Below are 23,687 nucleotides of genomic sequence, written 5' to 3' on the forward strand. Positions count from 1 at the left end.
AAGACATTTTATTTCAGTCTTTATAACATATTATATAATATCTGGTTGTCCACAAAACATCGATGTGTGTGATGACCGATACAAGAAATGTCACTTATGGCGTTACACTCCTCCGATATCTCACAAACTGTACTTCAGCTATCGAGAAGGTGGCAAATTATACGTTGTAGGAGGATAGTCCAGTGGGAGGATGACGTCTAAAACTTAAAAATAGGATCGCAAAATTATCAATATATTTTTCTGTTAGACAGAACCTGTCGGTTAATGTACGGCTTGCAAAATACTATATATATAGTATAACTTTTTTCAGAGTCATTCTTGGAATATTCGAATTAAAAGAGTAGAGATACGTTGCATATTTGTTGTGTATCTCGATATAATAGCAAGTTTCCCGGCAAAAACGCGCATCAAATAGAAGGCGATACTCATTCGATTTTCGATCCCGTTAGTAGATAAAATCGTGCTGCTACAATCTTTATATATATGTATATTTTACTACTTAAAAGTTTTCGTTTTTCTTTTTCAACAGTATTATACAATTGTCACAACATATACCTTATACACATAATAAAAGTATTTAATAGATAGAGTTCATTTAATAGATTCTAAGAAGAAGTTAATGCAGATAGTCGTAACGTGGACTGTAAATAACGATCAACAATTTGTTTGAAAACAGAAAACAAGTGTGTGAATAGTAAAATCTATACCTAAGAGTGTGTAGAATATTTACAAGTGTGACGGAAATTGTCGTTTTAATTAATTTAATTTCATACATGTCCTCTTTTAAATTACCGACGATGAGATCGATAAATCTATTACGATCGTTTTGTATTTCTCGTATTTGTCGTATCAAACCTTGCAGGCCTCCTAAGTTTTTGTATATTAATTTTCTATTTAGTTTCTGCCGATTTAGATGCGTTTTGTCTAGATGAAATCTCATTCATTAAATCGTACATATTACACTTTTCTTAATAACTACCACCGTTTTAAGTGCAATTGAATGGCTTTTTCAAACATGAGTGCGATGTAACTATTTTGCTGTAGTGCAAACACCAATTGCTACTTGAATATTTTTCTATGAAACGCAACTGCATTTATAAATCTATAACATATATTTTTAACAACATAAAACAATTATACGATAACGTAATATAAATATGTATAATGCTTTTTTTATAAAGACATTTTAACTCGCTTTTATCCTCATACAAATGTCATTAAAACGCTTATTACTAAAAAATATTGTCTAAAAAAATCAATTATTCAATCCTAAGAGAATTTCGAGGACTGAAACATGATAAAGATTTAGAAAAATTAACAACGCGCTGAAACTTCTATTGGTGATATTTCTGATACATATATATCCTTTAGTATTATTATTATTATTATATATATAGAACAATATTCTGGATATTTTGAGAAATAAATATTCGCGCGAATAATAGAAAGTTATCTTGTCTCGTAGCTCTTAGATTAATATTTCATTTATCGTGTATAGATTGGCTATAAAATAGAGACTCTTTGGAGACTCAAGAATAGAACTTCTCTATTTATTATTTTATAACCAATCAATGCTGCAATGCACTGAAAAATTTGTCATACGACAAATGAAATATTAATTATAGTCAGTATTTCATTCATACAACAAATTTTTCAAGCATGTTAAATGGCTGCTGGATAAAGGAGTTATTGAGTTTCTATAGAAATCTTTTGTAGCTAATCAATACGCTTGAAAAATTTGTCACATGACGAATGAAGTATTAGTGTTAGCGTGATCTTACATTCAAAACTATTCAAATTAATAAATTTTATAAGGTTCGAGATTAAATTACTGTTTTCTTCTTAATTATACATACGGGAAGGTAAAAGATAAACTGTCGGGCACAAATAAAAGTAACGTACGTGTCGCACAGGGCATCAGGAAACTTTCGATAGGCACTTTCGATTAATTGGATTTAGTCTTACCACTAATTCCCTGATACCCTAGACTCGTGAACATTCGTTTACAAAGTCAGAAGGAAGCAACGAATAATATACTGAAAAAAATGAACCGTACAACAGAGTAAGTTAAGGAGGGTAGCGATAAATCGTTAGATTTAGTAAATCTATCGAATGGGGCATCAGAAGCGTTGGTTCACTTTTTTTCTCGCTTGTCCACACAGATATTTTATCACATCGTATATCTCATATATCGGTACATTCCATACAACGGCGGCGTAAAGGCGGACCACACGCACGTCCGTATGCACGCATGCACGATGCGTATTACGTCTCCACGTGCAACACACGCACGTATACATATATATATATATATACGTACGAAAGCCTGAACGATGCATTTTCTTTTGGTCAAATTCGAAGTCAATCATTTCGCAGCCTACAGTGTGAACGACTATTTAAATTACAAAAGAGCATCATTAATGTTTCCTTAAAATATTAGTAATCTTACAACGAATGATCCTTCACGATATACCGACCACGGAAAAGTCGACTCTAATTGTAAGTTAAAGACTTTTAAAGTTTAAATACATAGAATTATTCGAGTTCATTAATCTTATACATATGTCTTATATGTGCTTTGCACGTGGATTCCTATGCACGCATACGTACCTATCCGTATGGATATTTATATTTATGTTACTATTTGTTCAGTAATGTCTTCTTAAGCGTTCACATTTCAGTATATCGTCGTGGGGAACAACCCACGGCATCGCGACAGATCGAGTCGTTACCAGTCGTAGTCGTGTTGATGAAAGGGATTGGTGCATGGTTGTTGGGCGTGTAGTTGGATAGTTGGTTTTACGACATCGAATTCCCTACCGACCACTTCACTGTAGATCTATCAAACAGGAAAGTTATATATCATCAATTGTCTCTAAGTAACGCATACCGGATTTGGAATATAAATAATTTGTTCTCGTGGCAAAGTATAGATAGGATTTCTTGTTCAGCGAGTGTGTAGCCTTTCGTAGAAGATGCGGGCAATAAAGCCGACAGCGTCTTCCTTCCGTTTTTGTATCATTTTGTTTTTTTTTTCGTTTGTTTTGTTTTTTTTTTCTCTTATCAACAGAAATATTGCGTCCTCTCTTTGCCGGACGTTTTAATGAGAATGGTTTTACTGAACCTGGAAGCTCCTACGAATATACTCGTCCTCTCCCTTGCCAGTCATACCGTAATTATATCCACCTTCGCCGCCACCTCCGCCGTTTAAGAATGGGTTCGTTGGGTTGCCAGGGCCTGCGTCAGTGGAAAATAAAAAAAAATTAAACGATAAAGCAGTAAATAGTTAGATTAAAGTATTATAAATAATCTAGAGGCGACATAGTACCACTCGATCGTCTCGCTCACAAAGAAAATCTCTACTTTCCTAGTGAAATGATTCCTTACCTCCGTTAGCACCGGGTACCGCGAGATTTCCACCAGCTGTCTGATAAGTCGCCCCGTAGCCAGCATCTTGATTAGCCAGTTCGTGCAAACGAGTGGAACTGAGGGCACGCGGTATTGCATTGCTCGGTACACCGTGCGGTGCCAAGTGAGTAGCCTCGGCTACTTGATGCGGATCTTCCGTCTGCGGTAGCTCGGATACAAAGCCGGTATCCTTTCTGTAGAAATTGATGAACACAAAGACTGCTAGGACGATGATGCAGATGAGACCGTATGCTCGGAAAGTCGCTGTCGTACCTGCATTATTAAACATCGACACTCGATGATTGTCATCCAATGAACATTATTATAAATTAATATAATATTATTGTGTAACACAAATTTCTGATGTTGAAATAATTATTGGTAATATGTGAAAAATTCAATATTATGTAAGCCTGAAGTCGTTTGAGTCTTAAATCAATAATCGTTTGCGAAGAGCTATAATTGTTTCATCTGTATATTGAATATTAAATATTAAAAGAGATAATTGAATATTAAAAGCTTACCATAAGCCGCGACGAACATGCCACCAATTACCGCACCGCAACCTCTTCCAAGTCCATGATGAAGTCCCTGAAGAACACCCTGCGCGCTCGAACGCAATTGTGCCGGTGTATTATGAGCGATGTAACTGCAGCATGCTGCCCATACTGCCGCGTGCGTGATACCCTGAATAAATTCGAAGGGTAATACCCACCATGGATTTTTCAGCCAGGATATGTAGAGAAATCGGAGTACATTTCCACCCAGACCCAGACACAATACCTGAAATGTACGAATAATAATTATCAACAAAGCGTGAATATAATAAGAAAGACGACCAGAAAATTTTTTTCTAGTCTTTGTTGTATAAAAGTGGTGTTATATTAAATTGTAAACGCAAAATTGGTATGTAAATTAAAAATATATCAAAATATTAAAACAATTTCGTGAACAAAATCGCGCAATCATTTTTCTTTGAAAGATTTTTCTAATTTTGAAAAATGGGATTTGTTGGAAAAACATAAAGTAGTTTTATAATTGAAATTTTCAATTACAGTAGACCTCTGTTTCGCTTCTTTCCATTTATATGAATACAAGTTCATGCTCAGATCCATATAATCGAATTTATAGCCGAGCTCTTATTATCTAAAGTACAGTGCCGTCAGCTCCTATTTTATCGGGACTAATAAATACTAATAGAGGGGAGAATTAATGAATCTCTATTATCTGAACCATTTAGTTATCGAAACTGTCTTGTCCCCTGGTAAGTTTGTATAAATGGATTGTACTATAACATAGTTTCAATATAGCATGCTAATATATTGGAAGCAATTACTCTCAAAGTTTATATTTACCTTCACGTGTCCGATCTGTCGAATAAGTTTGAAACTGAAGAAGTACGCAAAGATCTCGGAAATGTGATTGATCACAGACGCAACGCCGAAGAGAGTTGGCGAACCACCGTAATCCTGAAGATGCCAGAATAGGAAAGTGAAGATCAATCCTATGCCAAATCCCATGAACCACGCTACGAAAAGAAACGACGCGCATTTTACATCCTTAAATTGCTTCAACACTGTCACCCATTCTGGTATTTCCTTCATCGTTTGGGCAAACATCTTGGTCTAAAATCAGAAAATTATTGAAACTTTTAAGATTATCTGCGATGCTGATAATTCATTCATAAGATTTCTTCACGTAATATACGATGAGTAAACTGAAAAAACGTGTGGCTTTTACCTCTTTCGTTTCACCTCGTTAATTAATAAATGTTACGTAAATGTAATAAGAGCTTTCTATGTAAAACGTCTTGATAAAAAATAGATACTGACCTTCCCTTCGGGAGGCGGAGGCTTAGGATCTACAGCAGCGGAAGAATCCTGAAGCCCAGGCAGATTAAGTTGCTGGGACAACTGACTTTGAAGCTGCTCTTCTCGTGTTGGCTCGGCTGGAGGTTTCACCACTTCCTATATATGAAATATGATAATTAATAAGTTTAATAAATCTTATTTCGGTATTCTTACAAAAATTTAGTACTAGCTAATTTAATAGTGAAAGATACTGATTGATTTCTTACTTTAAATATTAAATATTAAATATTAAATATTAAATATGAAATCTGAACAATAGAGCTTTTAATATTTTAAGTAAGATATTAATTAATTATTACCTTCTAATATTAGATATCTATGGCTGCGTTTGGAAACGTTGCTCTTATGCCTCCGATGCCTCGAATTCATCATCTGTTCTTGTTTAACATTTAATATTAAACAAAGATAGATGATGAATCCGAGGCATCGTAGGCATCCGAGTGACGTTTCCGAACGCAGCCTATATAAAGGTTATAAATTAATTAAAATTTTTTATTCTTTTGTATAGTAATTATGCGAAATTTCTAATTAAAGAAGAAGAAAGAACAAGAAAATTTGTAAAATTTATTAGATAAGAAATATTTATGAAAAAAACAACCCTATTGATATTTTCATACAGTTTTTAGCAGCGGTATTTTATTACAGTATGCATATTGAAGTAGACTTACCGGCTCAGCAGGAGCAAAGTCATATTTAAAATTAATTTGTGTTGCTGTTATCAATGCGGCACCCATTAAAACGCTAAATATTGCAAAACAAATCGTGTAATTTTTTTCTCTCTCGTCAGGTTTGCAAGGATGATCCGGAAAAGCGGTGCTATGATCGAGAGCGATTCCAACGAAAAACATGGCTAAACCCCATCCGAGACTTCCAAACATGCGTTGATGACCATATCTGGTTAAAATTTATTAATTTTACGAATTAATGTAAATATTGTACAGCCTCTCAAAATTATTTTATTATAAAAAGAAAACAAAATTGCCTTATTATTCTTCAATGATATTCTGATTATTACCTATCAGCGTCTTCACCAAGTAAAGTAATAACAGCTGAATCGGCTAATGTTATGGCAGGTGCCGAAAAAAATTCACCGACTACCACCAACAATAACAGAAGGAAGAATGTTTTTTGAATATCCTAAAATCACATTTAATCAATATATTAAATTATTATTCTTCTTGTAGATGTTTTTTTTATATTAATTAATTACGTAGCCTTTGAAAACACTAATTTGTGTTTGTAAAGACACAAATTATTGTTTTCAAAGGCTACGTAATAAAATCAAAGTCAAGCTTGTGATTTACCGGTAATCTGTAGACTATGGAACTGAAAAGCGGCTTCACCCATTCCTTATTCTCTTTTTCGTTATAATTTGAAGCATAAGTAACCGATAGAGGTGACAATTGGTTAGGTCCAATCGGGCCATGAAGCATTCTTATACTTCTGCGACGTCTCACCAATGACATATCTATATTTTTTTCGTTTTCTTCCTCATTGTCATTGATTTTAACCATGTCTAAAAACGTTTGCTTTTTCTCCACATCTCGTTTTACCATTATCTTCTCCGGTGGTGGTTTCACACGCGTTTTAATATGAACGTAAGCTTTTTTCGGAACTGTTCTCTCAGCCTGCATTGGTTCGTTCTATAAAGCAAACATATTTTTTTAATGCTTTCTCTGCTAAACCAATGATTACTGATAACTTAGCGCTCATAATAATTTCATTCACTTGTATATGCAATTTACATATCAATAACATTCTAGAGTTAAAGAATACAGATTTTTATGAAAGAAATTTTTAGATTAGTGATACATATATGCACAGTTCTATTGTACGTAAATTTTATTATCATGTATAAAAAAGCACAAGTATTTGTACCTTCATGAAACGTTTGTATTCCAACACATCAGCTGGACGATTTTTCTTTTGTAACGTTTCCAAATCGATTCCCGTCGCATCCGCATTGTCAACATTGCTTTCTGATAATAATTTATACCTGAGATTTCCGGCATCATCCTTATCTGTGAGAGATGTTTGTCTTCTGACTCTGTTGTTTCTCAAATCATATATAATATAGCCGCCTTTATTAAACTTTCTAACAGTATTTTTCTCAGTGTCATAAGATCCAAATGCACTAATTTCCTTTGAGTTCGATTTCTTCTTATAATCAAGTACTTCGTTATCATCCGTACTTCGTCGTAATCTTTCAAAGACGACGTTAGATGCGACCTCCAGATATTCCTCTTTATTCTCGGGGTAATACAAGTCACTCAGATCTGTCGATCTCTTTACAATTCTTTGTTCCCTGTTGGACGCTTCCAGATAGGGAGTATCATTTGTACTAACCATACAAGAGGTGGGCGGAGGCTGAATGAAGCCCAACGGCAGAGTGAAAATAATCCAGCAAGAAAGGGAAGCCAATAAGAGAAGTTTGCCTTTTTGCCATCTATAGACAAATAAAGAGAAATGTAAAAGTTTACTTATTTTTTCGTCTTCTTTTATTTTCGAATATGAATATTTTCGAAAAGGTAGATAGAAAGAGACGCATATTATTACAATTCGCTTGCTGCTTACAACTTAGTTTTTTCACATGTCTCTGGCCTTCTTACATTCTGGGTAGACGAGTGATAAGAACACATGCTTGCCGAGCAAAAACTCTTACGGATTTAATAAATTTTTATTTACAATTACGGAAAAAATTAGATTTTATAAATATTATTTCTACGTCTTCTATTTTTTTTTAATCGGGTCTTACTCTGTTTTCTAATTTGTGTTAAATAATTATAAAAATTCAACGTGTTTTCAATCTTTAATTCAATGTAATAGATTTTATAAACCGCGTACCAACTTCTGCGTGGTTTCTTATCTAGTAATCTTTGTCTTTTTATAAAAATTTGTTTCAATTTTTAGCAGGGGTCTGTTGAAAAGTAACTGCCTTTATTAAAAAGTACAATAATTTTATTAAAATTATGTATTTTATATCACTAGAGAGAAAGATAGAGTCAGAGTTATTATATATATAAAATTTAAATAAAATTTAAATAAAATTTTGTTATTGTTTGTCAATTGAGACATTAAAAAAAATCATTTTTAAAAGTGATCATTCGTTTTAAATCATTCAATATTTTTTCGTAATTATATAAAAATATTCTTAGTATAGATTCTTTTTCATGAATGTATTATTTTATAATTATTTTAATATAGATCTCATTATATAATAAAAATATATTAAGATTAGTATACAGACATCTTTCGCAGATCATTCTCGAGCAAAAATAATGCATGCGTGTGACAGATATGCAGATTCCAAATTTTTAAAAAGTTAATGACCTCAAATCGATAAGACAATTTGTTTAGCTAGCATTTAACTTCGAATAGTGCGACTGAAAATGATCTCCACTAACTGTACTGTTATCTTTTCTACGAGATAGTAGTGTTCTTATTCAGCAACTTTTAACGCGTTAGAATAATTCGCGCATACTTTAAAGAAAAGAGCATGGCCTCACCTATCGGCCAAGGAACCCCAGAAAGGGGCGCTCAGGAATTCAATGAACGGCCTGAGACCGATGAGAAGGCCACATTGACCCGCGTTCATGCCCATCTGCTTGAAATACACTCCCATAAGTGGAAATAGGGAGCCGAAGGCCGAATAGAAGAAAAAATAGAAAGTCTTCACGGTGAGGAGTTCCTGGTCGACGGCACCGAAGAGGTACTCCAGGATGTCGCTCTTACCGCGAATCTTGTGCGTGGCCTCCTTTGCTTGGGGGTACATGGTGGGATCGACCTCACCCTCAGCCTGCGGGTCCACCATCGGCCTGGCGCTCGGCATCTGAGGGAGAACTCTGCCCGATGACTGGGCATCGTTCGACATACCATAGTCGTAATCCTCGTGTCCATAGTTCTGCATGATTTCGTGCTCGCTTTCGCGCGGAATACGGAAACGTTAGCCCGTCGGAGCGTATTTCCCCAGCCACCAGATGAAACGCGCGACCCCCCGTTACATTCGCACACTGGACAAGACGCGCCACGGGATCCGTTCACCGTCGAGCAGCCGTTCCACCCTTTTCGTCGAACGGATTGGACTCTCCGATTATATCGACTGTCAAACCGGTGCTCGGTTCTCCTTCGCGGTCGAATCGATGTCGGGCTGTATGGGGTAGCTTTGCTTGCAAAATCAATAAACATGCTATTGCGCCGGCGCGGCGTAACTTTTACCCTCTTACTACCCCTGTCGACGTGATATTGTCTCAATGCCATATCGACGTTAAGTATTTCGGCAGATACTATTTTTGCTTTTCTTCCAGTTTTATTGTCCTGCAATCTGTCCTTTTCTCATCCTTCTCTCTCTCTCTCTCTCTCTCTCTCTCTCTCTCTCTCTTTCTCTCTCTCTCTCTCTTCGATAAATGGAAGAATGAAAGCTAACAAATTTTATCCGATTGCATTTTTAATCATTAAGTCAATCAAACAAGACTCTTACAGACAAGATAAAACGTATTTAAATTAAAAAAAAACAGACTATTTGAACTAATTTTTACTTGGTAAAAATGTACAAAAAATCAACATTGTTACAACTTTCTGATATACGTTACGTTGTAGTTTATAACGCTAAATAGAAACTAAAATTCTATTCAATCACATTTACAAAAAGAAATATGTTCACAAAACACAATTTTTATCGATATTTCCTAAAATGAAATCTGTCAAAAGTCTTTCTTTATCAATTAGTGATAACACGGAAGTTAAATTAATACTGTTACTAAAAAAATTGAGTTTAAATTCAAAGGGTCTGTCATTAAAATTAGAGCGCGATTTATGTGTATATGTGTATGTGTATGTATTTGTGTGTATATCACCTTATAATCTTCTCAAAATATCGAGGTATAATATTTAAAGTAGATGTGTACCCAGCTAATTCTAAATATTCATAGAGAGTTCATCGATTCGTATACCCAATGTGCCGAATATTCCGGAACAGTAAAAGAATTGTTACAAAATGTGCAAATGTTGATGAAATGTTTAGAATATTGTCTGAATATTCTTTGTATATATCACGAAAATCACTCGTGAGCGAACAATTATACACATCTCTACCGACAGAGAACCACGATAGAGAGCATTTACTCGTAAATAAGAATTATCTGGGAAAGAATATAAAGTGTACAGTATTTTTGCCTTTGAGGTGCAATTGTCCCAAAATTGGACTGCATACACTTGAAATGTCTTCTTTATAGTAAAATTTTCTTTAAAAGATGGTTCAGAAACGATCGGACCCGGAATTTCTAGAAAAATTATATATAAATGGGATTTTTAACCGATATTTAAATGTTGTTTTTACATTCCGTAAATATTTCAGGATATTGCGAAATACTTTTGGAATGTTGTTTGGGATTTTAGGAATCTTTTATGGAATCCTTCAGGAATATTTAGTGTTAGTGCACACTGAATATGTGTGCATGTGGGTAAAATTAAAAATAACGATATTTATGGAAGAAATAAATAATAGTTTACTTTATTACGTCATAGTACTTTATAAATATGCATTTTGTGAGATTAAATAATTAATAATTTTTTATATGTACAGTTCGCCGTATATAACAAATAACTTTCATGTTAATATGCGGCTTTCTCATAGGTTTTAAATAACTTTAGGTATCAGGTTCATATGTGACTGCGCAGGGCACGAAGAAGCTGCGGTTGACGATCTCGCGGGCTTGGGCGGTCCTTGAAACATGCAGATTTTTGCTGTCTTCAAAAGACGGCCATTGTTCGCAGTTCGCCAATAAATCGTGCGAACTGCCTGCTTTCCAGCGACGTAACTAACAGCACCACCAACCAGCATCTATGAATAAATTGTCTTGTTAGATGCATTTCTTAAAAAATATAAAGAATAGTTAATGCGTGTGCCTATTATGTGTGTAAATGTGCGTGTGTAAGAACTTTGTTAATGAAAGAACAAATATTTGCAGAAGAGAAAGTAAGTAATGATTTTAATTGTTAAAGTATGTACAAGTCTTTTTTGGAAAGCTTTTTGTAGCACAAATTAAATGAGCACAGCGATGGTTTAGAATAAGAAATATTGAATGATTGCAAATATATGATAAAAATCTTGAATCGTTTAGAATATCTTCGAAACTAAAAAGATTTTAAGTTTTGAATATTTTGTCTTAAATACGTTAACAATCTTAAATGTCTGAGACATTTTGAAAATATTTTGTTTTATATAATATCTTGCATCATTATTTTAATCCATTCTCAATTTTATATGTACAGACGTAGTTAATAATTTCATTATTTTAAACCAAAAGAGTTTAAAATGTATTGAATATTTTGAAAGTCTTGAATGTTTGAGAAAATTCATTTTTTCTTTTGCTTCTTTTGGTTCTTTCGACATTTTATAATGTTATTTTATTCCATTCTCTACTTTATGTACAGATATTGAAATACGTTTCTTAAAATTTGAAATTTTCAGAAATTTAAACATTTTAAAGAAAAATTTTCTAGGCATTTAAGACTTTCAAGAGTTTCCAGGAAAAACTTTCAAGACTTTTCGGAATGCTCGGTCCCTATAATTTCTAATATTCAAAGTAATTCGAGTCTTGCATTTATAAATACAATTTACGATTAATTTTTGAATAATTATTACAGTAATTATTTAAAAAAATTTCAAAAAAGATTCGAATGTCTATTACAAAAAACAGACAATAAGAGATCATTTCCTGTTTGTTGCTCATTGAGCGAATATGAAAGGAGAAAGGCTCGACGTATCCTTTGTCTCGCAGGATATTAGAAACAAGCAGATATAATCAATAAGCAAAGATGTATGATCTCGATGTGATACGTTTATTAAAAGGATGGTCTTTGAGTTTAATAAATATTAATACACAATAGTGATATTTCTACAGACTTTGAAGTTTCAAAATTCAAAATAATATGAATAATATAAAAACTTACTTTGCGTCTGTATGGTCGGAAATATACTGCAAGTATTGACTAGATCGTTGAAATGCAACTTGATAGGTTTCGTGGGATATCAAGAGCCGTTATGCGTGCTCCACTCTTATATATTTATACCTCATTTGATCTCGCTGAGGTAAGAATCAGTACTGATGTCTGAGTCGCGCACGGCCGGTATTTTATACGATAAATACAACGTCACACGTCACAGAGATAAGAGATCTCACGCGTCATTCACAATTATTGCCATTTCTATCGAGGAGAGAATTTTTGTCCTCTCGGGGCAGACAAGGAGAAGACTGTGTGATAATTGCGATGCGCGCGCGTGCCTGCGGAGGGTCTTATTCAGTATTTATCAACTTTTAAGCCAAATTGATAAACTCTGAGCGCAACGCTGACGTATATTCGCGGGAAAAATTCCGTTCCGGAATAGTACGGAATATGAACTATGTATACATATATTGTACTTGCGCGTTTTGCAAAATTGACATTTGAATTGATGTTACAACTTGACGTAAAATCACGAGAGATAATGCGGAAATCTAGCGCGAACGACACTCCAGTTGATACAACAGTAAACAAAACTCTCTTTGCGTCTCTTCGTATCGCATCTGCATCGGTCGACGACTTATCGCTAATAATAAAACGGAATAATGTAATTAAAGGATTTAACACGTTATTATGAATAATAAAAAATAGGGTGTAAGGCTTTGTTTTTTTTTATCTGCTTGTTTGATTTATTTTATGTACATATATATTTAAAATTTAAATAAAATACAGAACGACGCGCGACGGTTCAAAGATACATTTAAAAATACGTCTGTTCTTTTTTAGAACTTCAAGTTCTGAATTCTGAACTGATATACACTGGTGCAATAAGTTAAAATGAGACAGGTATTTGTTTCACTCTAACTTATTGCACTAGTTCAAAACTAGTTTAGAATTCTTTGAAAAAGAACATACTTTACGTAAATCTCATTCACCTGATTTCCTGGCGGAACAATTCTTGAAGTGATTAATATTATACTATACTTGTTGAATTGTTTAAGAGTTTAAGCGATCCCTAGGTGCTCAATATTATTGTACAATTACTTTATACAATATTATTAATGCCCCTTTTAAACAATTTAAAACAGTCTAGTAAACTCAATATAGCTTCTAAACGATCAAATAATATTGTATAATATCGAATATATTATGCGATAAATATTGATCGTTTAAGAATCACTTTAGATAAATATCGGTAAATCTTACAGGTTTTTCCGTAATATAATTTAATTTTTTAAATGTCATTTAAATAATCAAATTTTAGATAACAACCAAGTAGAATACAGAAGTCGTAATATAATATAATATTAGAATATCATTATGACTCATTTGTCACTTAGTTTATTTTTAGGTATCAGATGATACCATGATGACGTTCTGTAATATCATCATTATAACTCTGTGCTACCTGGGACATGTGTGAAGCAGGATACAACTTAATAAATTAAAATTAAAATTAATTAAAATAAAAATATCATGGAACAATGTAGAAAATTTTCCACCGATGTTTATTGTAAGGACGAGTCAAGATACGAACCTGTATCATCGTCTAAAAATATCAAATGAATCTGATAACAAACCTTGTTTACCTTTTTGCAATAAATCCAACAATAAATCCAGCATCTAAATATACTGCATCTACATCACAATACCTGTTTATTATAGATTTAACATAAGTATAATTGTATATATACGTAAGAATTTTTGAAATTATGTAATATTTGTTTATATTAATTATTTGATTTACATTTTTATGATTTAATTAGCAATATGACGTATGCAATAGTTTGTTTTTCAACTATTTTGTTATCTTCTAGGTAAAGTCCAATAATGCTACTTTGTGGTAATAAAAATGTTCTTGTTATGTCGTCTCTTATTTTAGTTTTACGTTACTACAAAATTACACATCGTAAAGTTTAATGTGTATGTGTATAATATTTTGAAATAAATATAGCTAAGGGAAGAAAATAAATGACATAATCAGTATGTTCCCATTTCTGTTGAGTATTACTGTAATAAAGTTTTAATCTGAAAACACGATTACAAAATCACTGTGTAGCTTTCCTCGGATAGTTTCGTCGAATAGGAATAATTCCATATTGACAAAACAAATATTTACCATAAAAGAAACACACTCGCCCTTATGGAAAAACACTATTGAGTTCACGAAAAAAATTTGAAGTAATTTAAAAACCATTCAAATCCAATATTGTATATATACTCTTTCGTTTCAATAGATTTTTCATTGATCTAATAGTATTTTTCCACAAGGGCGATGCTTGAGAAGTATTTTGAAAATATTGGAAATATTGAGTATCTGAAAATATTTTTAAAAATGTAGTATCTTATCGATATTTTATAGAATGTTTTCTTCGTTAGTGGAGCATTCCATGTAATGACTTAACATAAATATGATAATTAGATACGCATTTACGTCGACGGAAATTTTGTACAGTAATGTGTCGCACTTATTGCGATTGGTTCACGAGACTCCGTTATGAGTGAGATATTAAAAAAATTTTCTCCGTTGTGCGAATAAGCAGAGAGTGCTCAGCTGAGACTCACGTGATGTTCTCATGCCGCCGTAAATGAGTACGTTAGTACAACATGTGATCGTGATATGCGATTAATTCCGATTAATTCCGATAAGAAACCCATGCGTACGTTGCATCTTATACTATTGATCAGAAAGGTATGATTTGATAAAAAAAAAATTGGTCTCGTATTAAGACTTTCAAAGTATAAGATATTATAATTTGAACTGAAGACAACATGTACGAAGATTTATACAAGTAGCATACATATATTAAATTAATCCTATTTTTAAATAAATTAATCATATTTATTAGGTAATTTACAAGTAATAAATATAATTATTGGGTAATATTTGTAATTTATTGATTTACAACTAATAAATATAATTATTGGATAATATTTATAATTTATTGATTTACAACTAATAAATAAATTATTGGATAATATTTATAATTTATTGATTTATACAGTTGGCAAACTAACTAAAATAAAAAAATATTTTATCTTATATCATTTGAAACATTAAAATCTTATCAAGTTTCGATAAATGTAAAGATCATTAATTGTAATTTCACATCACTATGCATGTTGTTATACGTAGAAGAATAAACACGTCATTTAGAATCTTTTTATTGAGTAAATAACAATTATCGGATATTCAACTTAACGATGTTACTATTTGGCAACGCTGGATTAATATGGCTTAATATCTTGAATAAACACGTTAAACATTGACTCTCAATGCGTGTCTAGTGTCTGTATCTCATGTATGCATTTTATTCAGAAAACACGGTATGTATAATATACATGCAAGACCATTTTTAATGATAATTAATTTATCTTATGACGAAGCTCGGGGCTGATATCTGTTTACAAAAGTTCACGACACATCCTAGACACGGAGTCTGCTCTTTACACCCGAAAGAATGATCTCATTTAATTTCACAAGAAATATTTTCTTTAAGAAAAAAAGTAGAAAAAGGAAAAAGAAATCGAGGAAGTACTTATTTGACTTCAATGCAGGTGACTCTCCATGGAAGAACATCAATCAAGATATATCTCATCCTAATTAACGGCAGATCGTGATATGATCTCGAAGATAGCACTTGTCTGACTGTAATACTATCTTTCGATTTGATATACATCTTCGCTGGGGGTCACAAGTCCCTTGCTCTTATCACGCTGTACATTATCAATTGTGAACACTACTACTTTAAATTAGGAATATTACGAAGTTCAAGAAGCTGATATGAGTAACTTATATTTTTTATCCAGACATTAATTATTGAAGATATCGTTAGAGATCATAGGTCTATTTTCCACAGCTGAACTAAGTGTATACTTTAAAATAAACCTAAAGTGAATAAGTATATGTTTGATATTTGGCTAAAGTGAGAAAGAAAATTTTAATGAAAAACAGGCCAGTTATGTAATACAAACTTTTCTTGTACATTTTTATAATTTGTTAAAAATATGTTAAAATGAAGAATATTTAAGTCAATATAGAAACATAAATAAAAGCAGAATTAATTAATCTCTCACAATCGCAGCACTTCCGCATTCACGAAATAATTGCGACACTTGGATTTGAACTTTTGCTTTATTTCCATAATAACAGATTACAGAGGATTATACTCTCAGAACCAGTGGTCGAACAATCGTCCGCGAAATCTTCGATTTGCTCGGAACTCGTCTATTTACAAATTGACCACTCACTGAGGAATCCATCTTCACTTATTATTAATTTTTTTAGAAGTTAATCTTCTGTACTTGATTCAATACACAGCCAAACTTTAAAATAGATCTAAATTAAAGGGGCACAACAAAAAAATATATACATTTTTTTTAGCATATACACCACCTCTTCTTATGTAAATTTACAATAAAAATACGCGTTACATTTTGCTATACCTTATATAAAATTTAGAATTATATACACTTCGTTATAATAATATATTTGAAAATATAGTACTTTTAGCACTAATCATGATTGATTAATATTAATTTCACTTTAAAGTTCTTTCATGAAAATTTATGAAGCGTATTTTAGATGTAGAAAACTTGTATTTTATGTAGATGTAAAATCGAAAAGTGGCATTTCAAGAGGTGTCAACTGAGGTAAAGGATCAAGAGGACACAAAGGATGTTCTTCCGATCTGATATCATCACTAGAATTGACAGAAACTGCGTAAAGACGTTCCGTCAGTTGACGTACTTCTTCTTCCTTTGCTTCTAGTTGACTAAGCAAGCTACCTACGAGAGATCGTAATTGGCTGTTAACGGTCCTGAGCTCTTCTATAACAGTGCCCGTGTCTTTTGGATGTTTGAAACTTTTTTCTTCAGCACTAGACAGTGGTAACTTGATATCTATCAAAGTTAGAAGACTGTCTTGTTCGTCGATAGTTTTATATATAGCCTGACGTAAAGAACCATTATACTTGTCAATTCTTATATCTGTACAATTATCTTTTTCACTATATCTAGCCGCGTGTTTATTGAGAAGATCCTTCTGATGGTTTTCTAAGGTTGTTTTGTATTCCTCATACTGTGCTTGCTTCATTCTAGTAATGCATAAATTTTTTTTCATTAATAAATAAAAAATCATATACATAAATGATAAGCTATGTAAGATAGATATTTTGGAAGTAATCTGGTCCTATTAATGGAATTTTTTGCAGAGTGTATGTGATTCCTTTTTTTTTCCTCAAACGTGGAAAAAAAAGAAAGAAAAAGATGCATGATACAGTAAGTTCACTTGAAAAGAATAGAAATGTTGTAAAAATATTATATACCTGACAACAGCTGCTTGTCTCTTATGATGATCTCGTTGTAGACTGAGGGATTCCAATGTGACAAGTGAATGAACAGGTGTCAGAAATTTTGATGTATCTTGAGAAGATAAAGTAGACGCATGCACATGGATAAGACTAGATTCAAGTTGCTCATGAGCCTCTGCTAAAAGATCAGCTACAGTCTCATGACACTTAGCTGCTTCCTCAAATTTCCCCTCTCGCAACAATGCTTCTGCTCTTCTCTGCTTTTCATGTGCCTTAGATCGAAAGTATTAGTTATGAATCAATTTCATTGATGATTCAGTGTATAATGAATAAAATATGTAGAAATAATTCCTAATAATCCTCGCGATTTATTCAATAAACCAATACATATGTTAGTATTTTGTTATTAGTATCTATTTTATTTCTAGCTCAATGAAATATAGTGTATCGACGACTCTTCTAAAAGAGATCATAATTAAATGATCATTTTTCTTTACTCGACTCGTACTGACTCGTGCAGTAACTGGTACAACAATGTAAAAATATATTATACAATATACAAACAATATAAAAATATATTATGCGAAGAAAGAAGACTCACCAGATTCAAGGCAGACGTCTCCATCACTACAACCACTAACATCAAATAAACAAGAAGTTCTGATAAATAATGTCCCTAGATCATAAGTAGCTGTATTCATGAAATATAAGGGTTATAACGCAAAGGCAAATGTAAACGGTAAGTGACCAATCGCAACCAAAAATTTTAATATAGCAGCTATTCTTGAGATTTCTTATTGATGTTTAGATAATTTAAAAATAAAATAAAAGCCATCAGATGTAAAAAAGTTTTAATCATAATAATTGTAAGATCGTAAGCATATTACAGATCAATTATGGTTAAATATCCTACAACATAAGACCACATTTCTTACTGTGATTGGTCGATTTGGTTATGGCGTGATTGTCGCGTGAAGTGAACTGTCAATCAAATCGACCAATCACAGTAAGAATTAAACTATTAAATTATAAAATATTAATGAGTATTTTATAATTTGATAGTAAAGTTAAATCAAACTTTGTACAAAAATTAATATTATGTCCAATAATCAACGTAAGATATTTTGACATCCAATAGGAAATAGTTTCCTAGATATTTTAGCTATAGTAACATTTTTCCCCTAACAAACTTTCTCTGTTTGATCACGCCATCTTGTTGACAGAATTTCAATATTTTGAATGGAAGCATGATTGGTTCTTGTAATTCCTTCCTTATCTTTATTTTTTTTAATCAAATAGATTAATCTTTTTTTAAGTTATCATATCAGTTTAGTTATTTCATCATTTGCGTGTGTCTTTCTCCTGCAGTTTCTTCCAAATGTTGAAGAAAACTGTTATTTTATGTAGGATTTTACGTGTAAACTCATACAAAATCTACTATACATATGTGATATTTAGAGTAGCAGATTATACACAAATAAGATAGACCAAGCGTTACCCTACGTGAAATAAGAAAGTAAGAGAAGATGTAATTTAATTATATAATATTTTTCTCTTACTTCATCGATTTTAAATACATTATACGCAGAATTAAGTAATAATTAAAATCAATAATTAAAAAATTATTACTGAACATAAAGGTAAAAATTTTCATAATTTTTTCACAAACTTTTATATTACAATATATTAGTAAATTATTATCATTTATGAAAATTACATAAGTGTGTCTTTATAATTCATGATTTTAATTTTAATTATACGATTATAATTTAAAATAAACATGAGATCTCGATTTTTCCTTAATATAAAAATATTATGATATTAATTATTTTCGATTCATAAATAATTCAAAATAACAAAAATTTATAGATGAGAAAACCAATAATTTTAGCTAATTTTAGAAAAAGTTAGATTCAATAAAATTTAGATTTGAAATAAAATCCTACTTTAGATAAATTATAATTTGCGTCAAATTACAAAAAAAAATTCTGCGTATAATTTTACATAATATTAAAAATTTTATATTATAAAATTATAAATAGAATTCTAGCTTAAATTCTGACACAAAGTATAAATCGTCCAAAGTAAAAATATTAACAAGAAGTTTAAAATTGTAAAAAATTGATTATATATTATTAAATTTAAACTGTTTATATAATTGCAAAAGCCAAAGAAATACCGTACATGTTCATGTCTATTTATAAATACATGTTATTTTCTACTTTTTATTTTAATTGACGCCTATCTCTAAATAATCAATAATAATATTTAATAAAAATTTTATATAACAATTAATAAATTTCTTAATAATTATATAATAATTATATATCTATCTCGACACAATATCGTACGGTTAAATATAATCAATACGTTAACTCGAAATTTGAGAACTCGTCAACAAGCGAACCAGGATTATTATCAAAAGAAAACAAGCTTCTAATTTTTACGTGGCGAAAGATTATCAGATAATCGCGTTCCCTAGCGAATTGCCGCGCGTGCGCGCGCGAGGTGGTTGCCTAGTGAATGGGCACGGCCCGTGAACCAAGAGTCGGCGGTATGAATGAAATAGTAAATATAATTGACAGAAGGGCAGGCGCGCGCGGCGGGCGCGTGTGTTGTGTGGGCAGGCCGGTCGAGAACGTTCAGTCAGATCGGGCCGGGGAAGAAAACAGGCGGAACGAGATGCAGGACGGGAACGGGGAACGATATGCATGCCGTGGCGACGTCGCGCCGCCGCGCAGCGCGTTTGCAACGCGCGAACGTAGGATCGAGGTCATCACCTCTCTACCATTTGAGGATAAGCGCGATATCCTTTGCTTCTTTCGTCATATCATTGGTTCCGCCGCGGCCGATCCGGCTGGCCGGCCCATTAATCCCGGCTTGTTTCTCAATCCGGCCACCTCTCCGCCCGGTCGCCCTGCTTGTCCTGGTAGCAGTTTATACAGCACACTTTATCCGAGAGGCATCCTTAGAATTACTAATTAATTTAGAGGACATAGGGACATCCTATGGACGTCTTTAAAACGTTCCTTGTAGGTCTGTGCTATATGAGAGCGGTCAATTAGGTATTAAGACGACGAAAGGAATTCAAAATTTGAAAATCACCGAAAGATTAGAAACAAATGTATAGCCCGGCGCGCAATATTGCAAGAGCGGAATTTGTAGTCCGCTTTTACTTTAAGACCGTCTTAAGTAATGTCTTAAAGAAATAACTAATATGTAACTGATTGGCTTATGATATCTTAAGACCCGGTTTTTAATTTTTTTATTATCTTGTGATTAGGCTTAACTTGATATCCAAGATGGACTTCATCTATGATGGTGTCATAGGTGAGCTCATTGAGTGAAACATCAGATTAAGCTCAATAAAAAATTGGGCCAAAGACTGTGACAGTTTCAAATAGAAAAATCGACTATGAATACCAGTCCAAGATCGTGCTTTGGAATAATGTTTTGCGCCGCAATCTTCGCCGTAATCGTTTACTTTTAGAAAAAAAAAAGTTTTCTTCCCCACTCCACCCCCCAAGGATTTTTCATGTATTCTTGATGCGAAGATATCGCGCGTTTGTCCCGTACGAGATCCGCCTGTGCGTACAGTCGATGTATCGGCAGAAGAACGTCGAAGAATATGGCGAGTTCTTGACCGGTCTGCCTTCTCCTTCTCTTCACTTCCCCTCTCTCGCGGAGCCGTCGAGTGACGACCAAAGACGGTAGGAAGGTACGGTTTCCGGTCGCCCACGCGACAATCTAGTCAGGGCTCTCTCTCTCTCTCTCTCTCTCTCTCTCTCTCTCTCTCATTCTCTCATCGGCTGGCGTCGTTGTGAAAATCCTCTCGATTCAGGTGTATAGATAGGAGCTTAGAAACGGTGAGTCTTGGCGCAACAGCCCGCTACCGTAGTGGGGCGCGATAGGGTCTAATATTTGCGTATCTCTACGTGCGCGACGCACCCGTCGTGTCTCACGGCAAGGTGTAAGATTTGTCTAATTCGGGAGAACAAATTTACCTGGTCACACGCGAATGTAGATAAAATATTTTTATTCCATATTTACACAACTTTACGATTGTGTACCTACTTTTTGCGCGGTTTGTATTCTTAAAGAAACTTCTGCTTTATCTCGTTTCGCATCTTCAGGTTTGTTTCTTGTAGCTAAAATATATATAGTGTACACTCTTTGTACTTCAAGTAAGTATGTATACTCAGAAAAAAACAGTGGTAACAGTTGTGCAAGTCTTGTATGTAGAATTACTGTACACACATGTATATATATATATATATATATATATAGGTGAGTACTTTATAATATTGTAATAATTAATAAGTTTATATTTAACTGTTTACATTATAATTTTACATATAAATCTATAATTGTCATCTTAATAGTTGTTACCATTATGTTTTTTCTCTGTGTGTGTTTGACAAAGCGAGAAGGAAAGTTTTAGTGCAGCAATAAAAAACCTTTTATTTCACACGACTGAATGAAAAATGAAAAATTTTTTACATACAAAATATTCAATTTTAGATATACAGCAAACACAAAAGGCAACTTTAAGCTAACAACAGAAGAAAAATATTATTTTTATTTAAAGCCTTTGATAAATTATATCACTGACAGACAAAGCGAAATGGAGTCAAATTTCTTAATATAACGTTATTAAAATCTGGTTCTATTGATATAAAATTAATTTTAATTTCAGTTCAATTTATTCTTTATCTTTTTCTAATTCTTAGAATTAGATAAAAAGATAAACAATAAGTTAAACCGAGATTAAGGTTACATTAAAGTTACAGCCTTACATTGATAGAACTGAGTCTAAGATTCGAGTGAACTTGCTACATATTCTCTTTAATATTATTATAGTGTCTTAATCGTATCTCGTATATGTTAAATCAGTAACTTCTTACTTCGAGAGATTTCGCGAGAGTATGTTTTACTCGATTTCCCGATACCTCGACGAAGTGGTCGTCATGAGGGCACGTGGGCGACCGGAAACCATCCCTCCCACATTCGCGTGCCCTACCTCCTCAAAGGGAGTGCTAAAGAGAAAGAGGTACATGAAGACCGAGGAAGGATAGCGGAGAAAGAGAAAATGATGAAGATTCGCGTGGATCTAAAGAGTGACACGTGGAATCGTAATAGTTTCGCGCGGATGAGAATCACGAGTATACGAGTAAGAGAGGAAGGATGCAGTCCAGGGACGAGAGAGGAAAAGGAGCAAGAAATAAGAAGTAGGTGGAGAAACAGGGCGTAAGAAAGAACGAGGGAAAACAACGGGGAAGGGGGTAAAGAAGAGGACAGTAAGACAAAAAGGACGGGCGATGGGACGTGGAAGAAAAACGAAAAACCAACGGGTAAATAAAGATCGACCCGTCTCCCACGCTCGTGACCATTGTTATTATATATCCCGTGGGGTATTGTTCCCATGGGAAAACTGGACAGGCTCGTTCTACCACCTATGGCCGTGGATACGACGAAGAAAGAAAGGAGAAAGAGCGTAAAAGAGAGGGAGAGACAAACCGCGCGCTCACACCAACACACCCGTTTGTGGGTCCACGCACAAGCGTACGACCACAAGTCAACATCGTCAAGTTTTACGTGAGATGAACACGACTGTATGGAACGATGATGCACGCACGCACGCACGCACGCGTTCACGCGTGCTCGCGCTCGCACGCGCGTGCGCGCGCGCGCGAGGGCGCACAGATTTTAGATATTGTGGGGGACGTTCACCTCGCATCTCAGACCCTCGTCGAGCTCGTTCGCGGGTCCGGAGTGTATGCATGCACGTTAGTACCATTCCCGTACGAGACGTTATAAGGAGTATCCGGAGATACTCGTGCGCGCGTGTGCGTGCGTGCGATGGCGCGCGCGCGTGCGCGCGAGCGCACACAAGCACGAGTGTCCACGACGGAGGTCTTTCGGTGGATGCTTGAGGAACAGGGTGCGGCTCAGCCTACCTCGCTTGAATTACCTACCAATATTACTGTCTAGGTAGAGGTATATATCCAAACGCGAGCGAGACACACGGCGCAGGATACTATGCCATATTTGCATCCTTGATCCAGGACACGCGCGTATCCGCGAGAGTGTGAGT

General features: G+C 33.8%; 2 protein-coding genes across 3 annotated transcripts; both read right to left on the reverse strand.

The window, feature by feature from the left end:
* Positions 1-1,436: 1,436 nt before the first annotated feature.
* Positions 1,437-9,752, reverse strand: jef (major facilitator superfamily domain-containing protein 6 jef). Of its 2 annotated transcripts, none has more exons than XM_018519494.1 (11): positions 8,786-9,752; positions 7,158-7,725; positions 6,584-6,922; positions 6,295-6,416; positions 5,948-6,173; positions 5,241-5,375; positions 4,764-5,033; positions 3,933-4,191; positions 3,388-3,681; positions 3,125-3,237; positions 1,437-2,839 (listed from the first exon to the last, which is right to left on the reverse strand). In XM_018519494.1, exons 1-11 carry the CDS (start codon positions 9,184-9,186, stop codon positions 2,729-2,731), a joined length of 2,838 nt encoding a protein of 945 aa, XP_018374996.1. In that variant the 5' UTR covers positions 9,187-9,752; the 3' UTR covers positions 1,437-2,728. The 2 variants fall into 2 exon arrangements, with proteins under 2 accessions (XP_018374996.1, XP_018374997.1); XM_018519495.1 differs by having other exon boundaries at positions 2,759-2,839; positions 3,172-3,237.
* Positions 9,753-16,836: 7,084 nt separating this feature from the next.
* On the reverse strand, positions 16,837-18,239 carry LOC108768778 (nuclear receptor-binding factor 2). Its single transcript, XM_018519343.1, has 3 exons — positions 18,195-18,239; positions 17,609-17,865; positions 16,837-17,377 (listed from the first exon to the last, which is right to left on the reverse strand). Exons 1-3 carry the CDS (start codon positions 18,234-18,236, stop codon positions 16,885-16,887), a joined length of 792 nt encoding a protein of 263 aa, XP_018374845.1. The 5' UTR covers positions 18,237-18,239; the 3' UTR covers positions 16,837-16,884.
* Between the last annotated feature and the right edge of the window lie 5,448 nt (positions 18,240-23,687).

This window comes from Trachymyrmex cornetzi, unplaced genomic scaffold (assembly GCF_001594075.2).
Source record: "Trachymyrmex cornetzi isolate Tcor2-1 unplaced genomic scaffold, Tcor1.1 scaffold83, whole genome shotgun sequence".
NCBI classification, from domain to species: Eukaryota; Metazoa; Arthropoda; class Insecta; order Hymenoptera; family Formicidae; genus Trachymyrmex; species Trachymyrmex cornetzi.

What these genes read in the sequence shown, in the direction of transcription:
- LOC108768778 (XM_018519343.1), bottom strand. Translation starts at nt 18,236, where the DNA reads ATGTTAGTGGTTGTAGTGATGGAGACGTCTGCCTTGAATCTG. An exon ending in AGACGTCTGCCTTGAATCTG is followed by an intron (nt 17,866 to 18,194) that starts GTGAGTCTTCTT and finishes TTTCGATCTAAG; the next exon opens with GCACATGAAAAGCAGAGAAG. An exon ending in AGACAAGCAGCTGTTGTCAG is followed by an intron (nt 17,378 to 17,608) that starts GTATATAATATT and finishes ATGCATTACTAG; the next exon opens with AATGAAGCAAGCACAGTATG.
- jef (XM_018519494.1), bottom strand. Translation starts at nt 9,186, where the DNA reads ATGCAGAACTATGGACACGAGGATTACGACTATGGTATGTCGAACGAT. An exon ending in ACTTTGCTCCTGCTGAGCCG is followed by an intron (nt 5,376 to 5,947) that starts GTAAGTCTACTT and finishes TTTCATATATAG; the next exon opens with GAAGTGGTGAAACCTCCAGC. An exon ending in ATATTCGTAGGAGCTTCCAG is followed by an intron (nt 2,840 to 3,124) that starts GTTCAGTAAAAC and finishes CCTGTTTGATAG; the next exon opens with ATCTACAGTGAAGTGGTCGG.